General features: G+C 43.1%; 1 protein-coding gene across 19 annotated transcripts in view; it reads left to right on the forward strand.

The window, feature by feature from the left end:
- Positions 1–12,938, forward strand: part of NCOR1 (nuclear receptor corepressor 1) — a 115,291-nt gene that overhangs the window by 80,046 nt on the left and 22,307 nt on the right. For 12 of the 19 annotated variants that reach the window (XM_061143562.1, XM_061143565.1, XM_061143558.1 and 9 more), the window contains 11 exons: positions 2,534–2,683; positions 3,410–3,570; positions 4,988–5,108; positions 5,226–5,327; positions 5,673–5,773; positions 6,475–6,643; positions 7,659–7,799; positions 9,027–9,110; positions 9,569–9,825; positions 10,056–10,416; positions 12,011–12,238. In XM_061143562.1, coding sequence (XP_060999545.1) covers positions 2,534–2,683; positions 3,410–3,570; positions 4,988–5,108; positions 5,226–5,327; positions 5,673–5,773; positions 6,475–6,643; positions 7,659–7,799; positions 9,027–9,110; positions 9,569–9,825; positions 10,056–10,416; positions 12,011–12,238 — 1,875 coding nt within the window. The remainder of the gene's footprint in view (positions 1–2,533; positions 2,684–3,409; positions 3,571–4,987; positions 5,109–5,225; positions 5,328–5,672; positions 5,774–6,474; positions 6,644–7,658; positions 7,800–9,026; positions 9,111–9,568; positions 9,826–10,055; positions 10,417–12,010; positions 12,239–12,938) is intronic. The other 7 variants (XM_061143560.1, XM_061143561.1, XM_061143569.1 and 4 more) reach the window with 4 other exon arrangements.

Consider the following 12,938-nt stretch of genomic DNA (forward strand, 5'->3'; position numbering starts at 1 on the left):
TTTATATGTTTGCAATTAACTCGCTTGTATGTAGAGTATTTAATAGGAATATTTTTGGTGCAGCATCATAGAATAGTTTATAGAATGGTAAATACAGTGAGAATGAATTACCAACTGGTGTTGTCCATGTGAGGTAAGAACACAGTTCTGGCTTTTCTCTTCACAGGCTCATTTAGAAGGTAACAGGCAGCACCTTTTGTCCACCTGTTGGATTGTGTTCACCTTCTGTTTATGAGACAGGCGGTTTAAGCCTTTCCATTTGTAGAAAAGCTTGAAAAAGCCTCAGAGAAAAATTGTTTTCATTTTCCAGTAACATTTACACAAGCTGACTCCTGCTTTAGTTGGAAGCCTTTTTTCTGCAGTGAAAGAACTCAGACTTGACACGTGTAAAGGTAGTTAGAAGTGAAGTTCTAATGCAGGTTTTAACAAAATCCAATCAGAATAAGAGTTAATGCTTCTGTGCAACTGAATCTGGTTTCTTTTTTTTTTTTTTTCCAACTAAGTACGTGATGACTTAAATGGTTGTATTTAGAACCATCTAAAATTTCATCTTTTTATTTAACACTATTATGACAAGTATATTTATTTTTCTGTATGTTTATAAACTTATAAAGCCATCCTTCACTGAATATATATATATATATATTGTGAATATACATATATGTATATTGTGAATATATATATATTATGTGCTCCTGTGTTAAATTGTCTAGAAAGGGAGACATGATTTTCTTTTGTAGTTGGTTTATTTCATAAATCTGCACAGTATTAGGACATTTATTGATCAGTTAGAGAAGGAATGAATGGGTAGCGTCATCCTGATGGTGACCCCAGAGGCATGTGAAATTTCTGCACCCAGTGCTCAGGAAGCCATCACTGCACTGGGGCTCAGAGCTCAGGCCAGGAACTCAGGAACTGCACTGCTGTAGGAAAGTCTCCAATCTCTGTTGAGCAGTTAGGGTGTGATTCTTTTGAGCCTCAATTGCCTCCTCTGTCAAACGTTGTTAATGATCTCATTAGTCCTGAGAGCTTAACGAGATACTTCTGCAGTCTCAGTGCTCTGCGCATAGTACAGATTCCTATTAGCTGACATTACTTTCACTGTTTCTGGTTTTTAAAAATACCTTAATAAGCTAAAGAACATTTTAATTGTGCTAGTCAATTCTCTGCTTGAAACCAGTCACAGACCTTCCACTTCACAGTGAGAGGCTGGAGACCTTCTCTTTAGAAAGGACCTGTGAGGATGCCCATGTCACTGCAGTTAAGGGAGAAAGGAATTGAGCAAGAGGGCTACTGTTGAAGGGAGAAGGCAAATTATTTTTCACAGGGTAAGATTATCCACCAGGAAGCCTGAAGAATTAACTGAGAAGTTATTAGAGCTAAGAGGAAAGTTCATTAAGTTTCTCAGAAAAAAATTGATATACAGAGATCTGTATCTATCTTTCTTATATCTGCAGAAATCAGTGTGTAAAATATATATATATTTTTTCCCATGTATACTAAACAGATGGTTTTACTCACAATATAAAAATATATACATATTAATAATTTTATGAAATTATGAAAAATGACCTATATGAAAAAATCAAGGTTCCTCAATTGGAAAACTCACTATAAAATGTCAAGTCTCCTGTAAATACACGCCCAGTGAAAATTCCAGTGATACATTGGGAGGAAGTACTCAAAATGATTTAAATTTAGATTTATCTGAAAGAACAAGTGGCTAAAACTAGGTAAGCAAAAGAATAAAAGATGAATGGGAATTTGTTCTGGCAAACATTAAAATGCCACAGTTTAAAGTGGTTTGGGTACAGATGATTTTTACTTTCTTTTCTAAAATTATAGTATTTCAACTTTACTTTCTTTAAAAAAAGAAAAGATACATATATAATATAGAAAATTATATAATTATATATATTTGTGGTTTTTAATTCTTAATATGACTCTGCATATCTGATATGCCCTTGAAATGCTTAAAGTTTATTTTTATACTACATGTGGAGGCAAATTAGTAGAATAATTTTCATTAGCATTATTGTAGTAAAATTCATAAGTTTGCATAGCCATTAAAATTATTTTGATCTGCATATTTTGAAATCCTTCTTCCGTTTCTTGATTGCATTTATTTCTCTAATACTAAGTGGTGGGCTTCAACAGGCTAATTATAAAAGTCAAAATCCTCAGCATTCTGGCCTCTAATTCAGGGTATACTTGAATTCATAGAATGGCTGGATAATCCACTGTTTGCCTGTTGTGATCTTTACTGCATGTGAAAAGACTTGATTCTCCTAATGAGAGGACAGAGAAGTTCTTTGAGCTTTGAAAGAAGAAATTGTCATTGGATTTTTGTGGATTTCATTAGGTCAGAGTATTGGTGCTTACACAGAAGATTTGGACGTGTAGGGTTTTGTAACCCAGACCTCTATAGTAGTATAGAGTTGGATCTGCCTCCGGACAGTGTGGGCTGGTCCTGTCACACTTGCTATTTCAATCTGGGGTTCTTCCCTTATGTTGGTAACTTTAACTTCCATAGGAAAATCAGTCACCTATATGCCCTATGCTGAGGCCACACGTGCTCTAGAGCAGGAGGCACAGATGCACAGTACCACGGCCAGGTCAGCGTCACCGTGTAGGCTCTCTCCGCAGCCCGGTGTGAGTGCAGCCCGCTCTAGTGGCCCGCCAGGTAAATACCAATCCTCCTGCCGTGGCTGCTGGCCATCCACCTATACTGCTGGCAGGGGTGGTTTGCTCCCAGGACGCGTCCCCGCTGTTTCAGAATTCCCTTCTCGTTTCTCTGCATCCCATCTTCAGTTGTATTCAGTTGAGATTCACTGGGCCACCGGGAGGTTTGTGTTCATACCTGAAAACCGTGACGTTGACTGCCTGTTCTCCTATGAGTACATGTACTTTGTAAAAATCTTGAGATCCACCCCCTGCTAAAAAATATTCAAGTGTCTATGAGAGTCAAAATCAGTGTTTCTCAAATTATGCAAGATGCAAAGAGGACATATAACTGGCTGTCAGTTATATCTGTATATTTTCTAGAGGTGTAATATCAGCTGTCCCCAAGAAACACCCTTCTTTTCACCTCCTGTGTGAGGTCCAAGGAGTGGTGCAGAGAGAGAAAAAATCACTAAAGATTGCCATTTGCATAAGCTGAACAGAAATAGTCTGAAATGGACTTCAGCCTGAAAGCTCTGGTTTGACAGGGAGTTGAGTATTTCAATGTTACAGATACCATTTGTGACCCGAGTATGGATACAGATTTAATCTAAGTGAAGGAAATTTAATCCTTGAATTCATCTTGCACTTACAATTGAATTGTGATTGAAAAAATAATTGAGATAGGTGGGACATCACAAACTAGGAAATTGACTATTTTGAATAATTTTTTTCTTCCTTTTAAAAGTCCTCCAGCCTGCTCCACATCAGGTGATAACTAACCTTCCTGAAGGGGTTCGGCTTCCAACAACTCGGCCCACTCGGCCGCCGCCTCCTCTCATCCCGTCATCCAAAACCACAGTGGCTTCTGAGAAACCATCGTTTTTACTGGGAGGCTCCATCTCACAGGTAAGAGGGCTGGCTTCTCTTCCCAGGAGATTCTCTGTTGGTTACTGCTTTGTAAAGATTTTCTCTCCCTCCCATATTAATTTGTCAGAGTCTAAATGAAAATCTATTTATGACGAGACATTGACTTAAAAATGCAGCAGTCGCTTTGTCTTCCACGGCGCATGCAGGTTTGTTCAAGTTAGGTCCCCAAACTGAGTGACAGTGTCATGTGTGGCCACTCAGATCTCTGTCTGCCTAATCGGTGGTCAGCTAATGATCAGGGAGCTTTGTGTCCGGAAGGACTTAAATTTCCCAGTCTTTACCAAGGGACTCATCAACCAGGCAGCCAACAACACTGCCTTCCTCCTCAATTCCTGCTATCACAGAGCCTTGAGGTGGGACCACACACAGTGAGGACGCATGGCCTCTGGAGTCTCCCCTGGCCAGTGTGCAGCCTGCACATGTGTATGGCCGTCTAGGTCCCCAGGGAGATGTTGGACCTCTGCAGACCCCTGTGGACATTCTTTAGCTTTTCCTTTTTGTGGGGAGGGGTGGGGCATACCTCAAAGGATGCAGGATCTTAGTTCCCTGACCAGGGATGGAACCCTTACCCTTTGCCGTGGAAACATGGAGTCTTAACCACTGGACCACTAGGGATGTCCTTCTTACAGTTTATGATTAGCCTGATTGTTTGCTCTGACCGCCTCGGCCAGGGGAGGAGTCCATTGACTCTAATTGTTTCTGACAAGCCTACACCTGCTTTCCCACCCCGTCGGGCCAGTTTAAGACAGCTTTGTAAGTGGGGTCTCTCAGAGAACCGCTCAGCCAGTCTGATAATGACAGTCACCTGAGACTGACCCCCTCCGTACTTTTATGTGACCAGAGCTGTGGGTTCTAAGGGCTGAAGCAGACCAGCAATGGGGGTCAGCAGAGCAAGTTTACAGGTCACAGAGCTCACAGTTCTCACCAGAGTTCGCCATTTTCCTGAATAAATGCTCCCAGATTTCTACAGGTGTTTGGTTATAGATTTGGAAAAGAGTTCTTAAAGGGCTGATTCTTAACCTTCCTGCTAGTTTTCTGGTTGCCTTTATGGAGGAGGGTCTTTGGAAGTTCTTCCTCCACCATTTTTTCGAGGGATAAATGCAATTAATGATAATAATCTGAGGGTATGGTTAAGTGTTTTCAGTTATGTAATTTGTTAATAATACACAGTAATCTACCTGAAATTTAGGGTGATTTTGGAAGATGTCTTGCCCCTTTTAAAAGCTTTTAAAATTTAACCAATCTGCAACGAGGATTTTCTTGCTTTATGTATACCTATTAATTTCGATGGAGGGTGGATGGGTGGTAAGTTTTCTAAACAGAAACGTGTACCTTAACTCTAGAGTTGACCTTGTGAAGCGACAGTGTTATTCTAGTCCTTTAACATTATTTTTAGGGAACACCTGGCACTTACTTGCCTTCTCCTAATCAGGCCTCCTACGCCCCTGAGGCAGCGAAGCCCTCGGCAGGCTCCATCTCTCTGGGACTGCCGCGGCAGCAGGACGCCGCCAAGCCAGGTCAGTGAGGAGGGGGCGGACTGTAGCCGCTTTTGTGGCGCTACACACACTACACACACGCTACCACTAGTTGGGGACTTGGCACTTGAGTTCACTCTGTCTTGCTCTGGCCCACAGCCACCGTGCCCTACATCAAGCAGGAGGAGTTCTCTCCCCGAAGCCAGAACTCACAGCCTGAGGGTTTACTGGTCAGAGCCCAACATGAAGGGGTGGTCAGAGGTAAGACACGCTGTAGGGCAGAAATATTATACTCTGGTCCCCAGTAAATGGGTTAAGGGAAGTCAGTAATATGTTTTAAAGATGGGCTCTTAAATTAGAGCCTTTAAATTCTAAGTTTAAGTTTTCTTTCCATATAAAAATCATTTTAAAACTTTGAAATTTTGTTTCTGCAGTTCTTTTTAAAAATTGTGAAATTATTTTTAAAGTACGTTTCAGTAAAACACTGTTTTTTTGGCTGCGGTTTCTCTCTTTTTCTCCTCTCTCCCAAGCAGGGGCTGGTTTTGTTGGCCTGTTTTTCTTATAGGTGTGGGGGTGTGATTGGCTGGTGATTCTGTTGTTATCCAGGTACCTCAGGAGCCATTCAAGAAGGAAGCATAACTCGGGGAACGCCCTCTAGCAAACTCTCTGTGGAGAGCATCCCGTCCCTCCGAGGTTCCATCACCCAGGTCAGTTGTTCTCCTTCCCAAGACCCAAACCACAGCTGGTGAGAAAAGCAGAAGTGAAGTCTCGAGTGGGTTGGCTGTTCTAACACAAGTTGTGACAAAGTTGTTCATTGTTCTGGGATTTGGGACAGGTCTCTGTGATAAACCTCAGATGATAAACCATAAGTCAAATCACCTATACTGTGTTTCATTGAAAAAGGTGGATTATTTGCAAACTGGCAGAAAAAACAAGTTACAATTGGTGCAACTCTGCCTGGCAAAGCTTTTAACATGTGTTCAGCTTAAACAGAAATTGAGAGGAAAATCATAAATTATTTGCTTGCTTTTACAACTTGTCATTGTATTTTTCTTAGAAATTTTGAAAAAGCTTGATTACATTTGCATGAGTTTAGGCCTTAAGACAAATTTTGTTTCTGAGAGTTAAGTACTTTCATAGTGGTTTAACTTTGAGGTGGGGAAGAAGGCTGACTCAACTCATATACCTATTGGCATTTTAGGAAGTTTTGCAAGGCAGGGTTCAAGGACCAAGGTACAGTCTTTCTTTATGTTTATAAAACATGTCCAATTTCCTGTTATGTGCTGGCCTTTCCCATTTGAGGTCATGGCTTGATCTGATGCTTGGTGTGGCAGGTTACATTTTCTGAGCGTTTGTGTCTTGTCAACTGAAGTGATGCTCATGCTGCCTGTGTTTGATTGAATGGCAGGGAACCCCAGCTCTGTCCCAGGCTGGCATACCCACTGAGGCATTGGTGAAGGGACCTGTTTCTAGATTGTCCATTGAAGAGAGCAGTCCTGAGAAAGGCCGGGAGGAAGCCGCCTCCAAAGGCCATGTTATTTACGAAGGCAAAAGTGGACACATCTTATCCTATGACAGTAAGTATCACCTCTCCACTCCAAGGCTGGTGCTGTCACATGTGACAGGGGTATGGGGCTGGCTTCTTACCTGCTGGCTTTGGGAAAGTGAGTTTTCTTTCCCCAAGCCCAGGTTTCCTCTCTGTAATGTAAAAAGGGTTAACGTGAGTACTTCTTTTGAAACCTTGGTGAAAAATAAACTGAGGCAGTCAGTGAAAAGTGCTTAACAGCACGGAGCCCATAGTAAGTGTCCCCTGAGTGGTGGCTTGCACTGCCAGCTGTGATCATTAGATTTAGCCTAGGAAAAGAATCTCTATTTAATAGAACCACAGCTAAATGTCTGCTCAGCAAAAACAAGTCCCTGTGAATGCTATTTGACCCCCTTCTATTTTAAAGGAATGCCAGTTTTACGTGTTAAGAATTAAGGAGTAGATAGTAGTCTGATAATCCTAGAAAGAGTATTGAATTTAAATTCACCTTAAATGTAACTGTTTCAGTGTCTGTCTCTAAACGTTTGTCTTTAGATGTGTTCATGAGTTTAAGTTTCAGCTTGTGCACTGTTCTGAGCAGTGTGCTGAAATCTCACTGTCCTGCCCAGACATACATCTCCCCTTTTTCCACCATGTCCAACCGGCTTAGCTGGTGATGACTATTGTCAGTCGCAGTGCTGTGTCCAGCGACCCTTACCTGAAATTTCATGTGCCCAGATCCCTTTCCAGCAGTTTCATCGCCCGCTGTCTATAGTACCGGTTACTCAGTGGTAACTGCCATTAGTTAACCTGGACCCACCGCTATTGTTAAGTTCCTTGAGGGAAGGGACCTAATTTACACCCTATATCTGAAATCCTGGTTTATGCCTGACCCTCAGTAAATATATTTGAATCAATGAAAACATTTTTATAAATATCATCTACAGAGGTAGGTATGTAGTAGATTAAGACCAGTTTTTATATTATCTTCATGAGATCATGAGATTAAAGTAACTTATTTAGGCCTTGGGCTCTATCCGAGCAGTGATTGTGTCTGTGTTCTGCAGATGTTAAGAATGCCCGAGACGGGACGAGGAGTCCAAGAACAGCTCATGAAATCAGTCTCAAAAGAAGCTATGAATCAGTGGAAGGAACAATAAAACAAGGGTTGTCTATGAGGGAATCTCCCGTATCAGCACCGCTGGAGGGTAAGGTCTTGTTTCCAGAGCTCTGTTTAGATACGTATAGCCAATTTGCATTGTTGGGTTTGGTTGCATTTAATATCTGTCATTTCTACCTGAAATTTATATCAATATATAAATGAAACATAAATATGTTAATATATTATACATACATGTGGTATAAAATGTATAATAGTAATTAATATACTAATATGAAAGTTATTAGTAAACATTTAAATTCATGTTCATCTCTACATCTAAGTCAAGCAGTACATGACAGTGAAGGGGGAAGTAAAGACAAAACTGATCTTATCATAGGTAACTGTTAGAATGCTCATGTAATTTGTAGATTGATCCTGTTTAAGTGAGTTTAAAAATGTGAAGTTCATCATGAGCACTTGTTTTTATTGTGGGGCAGGCAGAGAGGTATATAACGTACAGAGCGGAGACATGTTTGAATCTCGCTCTTTCCGGGTGCGTCTGTCTGTGCCCATCTCTTGCTCTGTCAGTTGAGGCCTTGTACCTGCAGTCATGTGAGGGAGAGAGAGCTGTGTGGCTCTGTGCTGATCATGTGGCATGCCTTCATCACATGATCACCATGGTTTGTTTTGTGAATGGTTCACTTTCCTTAGGTCTTAACCTGACTCAACTGTTTTATTTTAATCTAGATGAGAAACGGGAAACAGGGTAAGGATTCCTCAGTCTTGAAGGCCTGTTTAAATTTTCTAGGAGCTGAATTTTCTCTGTAATTTAAAAAAAAAAATCTCACTTTCCTCCATTCAAATTTGTTGGCAATGTAACATGAAACGTCTGAAAAGGTTATTTACATGTGTTTCATTTTGGTTTGCATCTTTAGTGTATTTTATCTGTTTTTGAGGTATCCATCTTTCATGTTTTTCTCTTCAGAGCTTAACAGTGATTTCCAGCCCCTCTGTATTTTCTCTCGCCTTGATAAAAAAGCACTGAGGGTTTAGACTTAGCTTTGAAAGTGTTGTTCTTTATGCTTTGACTTAGATGTCCTCCTTGGCCATTTTCTATTTGTGAAAATGTTTGAAAAGAAGCAGTTTTAAAAGTGGATACTTCCAGCTTTTATTTTTCCCATGATGTTCTTCTGATTAGTTTGCAAATCTAAAACGGTTCTCCTTTTTCCATGGAGCTTTTGTCAGAAGTGTGTCCTCTTAGAACAGTTAGTTGTGTTCCTGAGTTGACATCTGTGCTGTGTCTAACACCGGAACCACCTGCTTGTTTTGAAAGGGCTCATCTGCCGCGCGCTGCCCAGGGGGAGCCCTCACTCTGACCTCAAGGACAGGACCGTGCTGTCTGGGTCCATCATGCACGGTAAACTCTCTGCTCGCTTGCTTCTGTTCACAGCTGTCTCAGGGGCAAAGTAGTTTGCAGGGTATGAAGCCTGTTTTTCAAGGTATCTTCCCTTTTGATATGTTAGGTGTTTAAACCCTAACTATAACTCTTCTTCTCTGAGTTTCATAGTTTATTTGAAGATGATCGTTGCTTAATCTTTGAATACAGACATCTTCATTATGTAAGAACCACTCTTGATTGTGATGAATGATATATTAAGTCTTGAACAACCCCCCCCAAAATAATGGCCATGAGTATTTACATAAGGATCTTACTGTAAACAGAAAACTGATTAGAAACTGCAAACAGCAAGGCATTAATTTCTTTATATTGTGGTAATTTATATGCAACAAAATTTACTGTTACAACAGTTTTTTGAAGTATATAGTTCAGTGGCATTGATTTACCAAGTGTGTTTCTTGAATCCTTCTTTGAAGGCACACCAAGAGCGACAACTGAAAGTTTTGAGGATGGCCTTAAGTACCCCAAACAGATTAAAAGGGAGAGTCCACCCATCCGAGCGTTTGAAGGTGCCATCACCAAAGGAAAGCCGTATGATGGCATCACCACCATCAAAGAGATGGGGCGCTCCGTTCACGAGATCCCCCGGCAGGACATGTTGGCTCAGGAGAGTCGGAAAACCCCCGAGGTGGTGCCGAGTGCTCGGCCCGTCATTGAGGGCTCCATCTCCCAGGTACCGTCCACTTTGGACCACAGTGCAGCAGTAGTTATCAGTGGTTCTAGATCATTGTAAACATCGGATCTCCTGGAAGTAAACGTGGAGGTCTCTGTGACCTCAGTTCTGGTCTTGGGAGCATGTGCGGCACGGGCACTCAGCAGCCCTTCACTGGCACATGCCAGCCTGGCACCTGAGATGGAGCCCGGCCACAGGGCTGCCCGTGACACTTGTCTCTTGACCCACAGGGTACACCCATCAAGTTCGACAGCAGCTCGGGTCAATCTGCCATCAAACACAATGTCAAGTCCCTGATCACGGGGCCTAGCAAACTGCCCCGTGGGATGCCTCCATTGGAAATTGTGCCCGAGAACGTTAAAGTGGTAGAAAGGGGCAAGTATGAGGATGTGAAGGCAGGAGAGCCCGTGCGGTCCCGGCACACGTCGGTGGTGAGCTCCGGCCCCTCAGTCCTCAGGTCCACTCTCCACGAAGCTCCCAAAGCACAGCTGAGCCCGGGAATTTATGAGGACGCCAGCGCACGGCGCACGCCGGGGAGCTACGCCAGCACTGTGTCCCGGGGCTCGCCCATGCTGAGCAGAGCTTCCGAAGGTGTGTTGCTCTCGTATGCTGTCTGACCATTCATGCTGTCCACCGCAGCACTTGGCCCGGTGTACTTGTTCCAGGGGCTTGTAGCCTGTCTGCTGTGCTCTGGGAGATTGGCTGCCCATGAAAATAGGCATAATTGCAAGTAAAATGCCTAATGTTTTCATTAAGTGCACAGTGCACTGGAGTCCAGAAATGGTGCTTGGCATGGATTTTCAGCTAACCCATGAGAATTTCTGGAAGTTGGTCTGGATGGTCAGCTCTCCTCACTGTCTGCTGTGTGTCTGCTGTCTGAGTGCTCAGGCCATGGAGCTGTCTGCTTAGGGTGATTTGAGGTTCTTACTGCACAGAGTTGAACACGTTCCTTAGCTTTTTTGTGCTCTAGTGTCCTCATCTGTGAATTGGTGGTGTAATACCAAGGCTGGCCTCATAGGATTGCTATGCAGATAAAATGAGGTGATATTTTGAAAGGATTTTGGCAGAATAGTGCACAGAGTGTGGGAAGGACTTGGTAATTGTGAACTGTTATTCCTGTCGGTTCTGTTTTATGACCAGAACCTGCCCCTCCTAGGGGTTCATGCTGCTGCAGAGACATCTGGGGGATGAGAGGCGTGGATTTTTACCAGGTGGTCTGTGAACAATCTGAGGCCCTTAGAAGTGTTTTCCACTGAGCATTTTAGATTGTAGTGAAGTACTCGTTTACTGAGGGCTTATGTGCAGGCTCCCGTGGGCGGTTGGAGGGGCCACACAGAGGGAAGAGAAGAGGGAAATGTCTGTCTGGGGCCATGGCGTAAACCTACACCCTCTTGGTTCTGGTCTTGAAGGAGGAGAATTGCCCTGCAGAGGGAGAGGCTCTGCCTGTTAGAGTGATCTGCAGCAGGGAGGGGAGGTGATTAACCAGCATGATTTCTTGGCTTCCACACACAGGTTTGTGTGATCACAGCAAAGTCAATATTATCAAAATAGTAATTAGATGGTGCACATGGTTGCACAGGGTTGTTGCACAGTGTGTCACTGTTGTTGAAGTATACCCTATGAAATGGCCAAACTTGTAAATTTTATCCCCTGTGTGTTTCACCACAGTTACTCAAACAGTGGAAGGTGATGGCCGGTAGGGTTTTGGTTTGGACTCAGTAGCACTGATGAGATAATCAAACTTCTGAATAACGTCCTGTAGAGAAGAAGAAGCTGGAGCAGGGAGGAGGCCAGTGCTGGCGAGGAAGTCTGTGTGGCAGCACAGAGCAGGGAACACTGTGTGACCCAGGAAGGAGCTGGGCAGCCAGGCAGAGAGAGGGTGGAGGCTTGGTATGGGCAGGGTCCGGAGGAGTTAGTGTGTCAGGTCAGAGATGACAAAGCACTGAGCGTCAACTTTCATTCGTAATTTTAGGTGATAAACCGGGCTGTGACCTGAAAGGGGGCAGTCTCCCAACCCAAAGGTGCCCGCATGTTCTACAAGATTGATTGTTTCATGTTTAGTAGAAAGAGAAGATCAAAGAGATATTTGTATATGGTCTGTATTGGAATGGTTGAGAAATAGATTACCATTATCCTATTTAACAAGCTTGCTTAAGGATTTGTGGTGTTGGCCGTTTTTTTCTAGTTACAATTTCTTCTGGCAAGTCTGCTAATCATGAGAGGAAGTCCACCCTGACCCCTACCCAGAGGGAGAGCATCGCAGCCAAGTCTCCGGTGCCTGGCGTGGACCCTGCAGTGAGCCACAGCCCCTTCGAGCCGCACCACAGGGGCGGCACCCCCGGGGAGGTGTACCGGAGCCACCTGCCGGCACACTTGGACCCAGCCATGCCCTTTCACCGGGCTCTGGATCCTGGTAAGCATAGTATGCAGTGAAAACTGAAGGCAGAGCAGTGACATGGCTGTGTGCCTCTTTAGACATTCTGTTTATTAAAGTACAGAATGCAGACAGTCATGTGTGTTATTAGGATACAGTTAAGTGGATTTTCACAAACTCTACAGCTCAAACCCCCAGATCAAGACACAGAATATTACCAGCACCCCTTAAAGAATTAAAATACTGGGTACATGGAAAGGCCTCTTGTGTGATGGCATTTGATTGAAAAGTGGGTTCTGTGAAGAACTATTTTTAAATAACACAGGCATACTTCATACATTTTAGTTTACAACAGAGACTTTCTTCACCAGTGTTCTGACCTCTAGTCAGGGCACTGGTTACACCTCACAACTGCTTCTTAGGTAAATGATACATCTCCAGGTTTGTTTTTTTAAGTGAAGTTGGAGTTTAAAGACACACTAAAGGAATCTATCAATAAATACAGTATACTTCTAGATTTTTTCCCTCATCTTTTATAGTTATCTGCTGCTAAGTCACTTCAGTCATGTCCAACTCTGTGTGACCCCATAGACGGCAGCCCACCAGGTTCTGCTGTCCCTGGGATTCTCCAGGCAAGAGCACTGGAGTAGGTTGCCATTTCCTTCTCCAGTGCATGAAAGTGAAAAGTGAAAGTGAAGTCGCTCAGTCGTGTCCAACTCTTCAGGACCCCATGGACTGC

The sequence above is a fragment of the Dama dama genome, chromosome 5 (assembly GCF_033118175.1).
Source record: "Dama dama isolate Ldn47 chromosome 5, ASM3311817v1, whole genome shotgun sequence".
Lineage (NCBI taxonomy): Eukaryota > Metazoa > Chordata > Mammalia > Artiodactyla > Cervidae > Dama > Dama dama.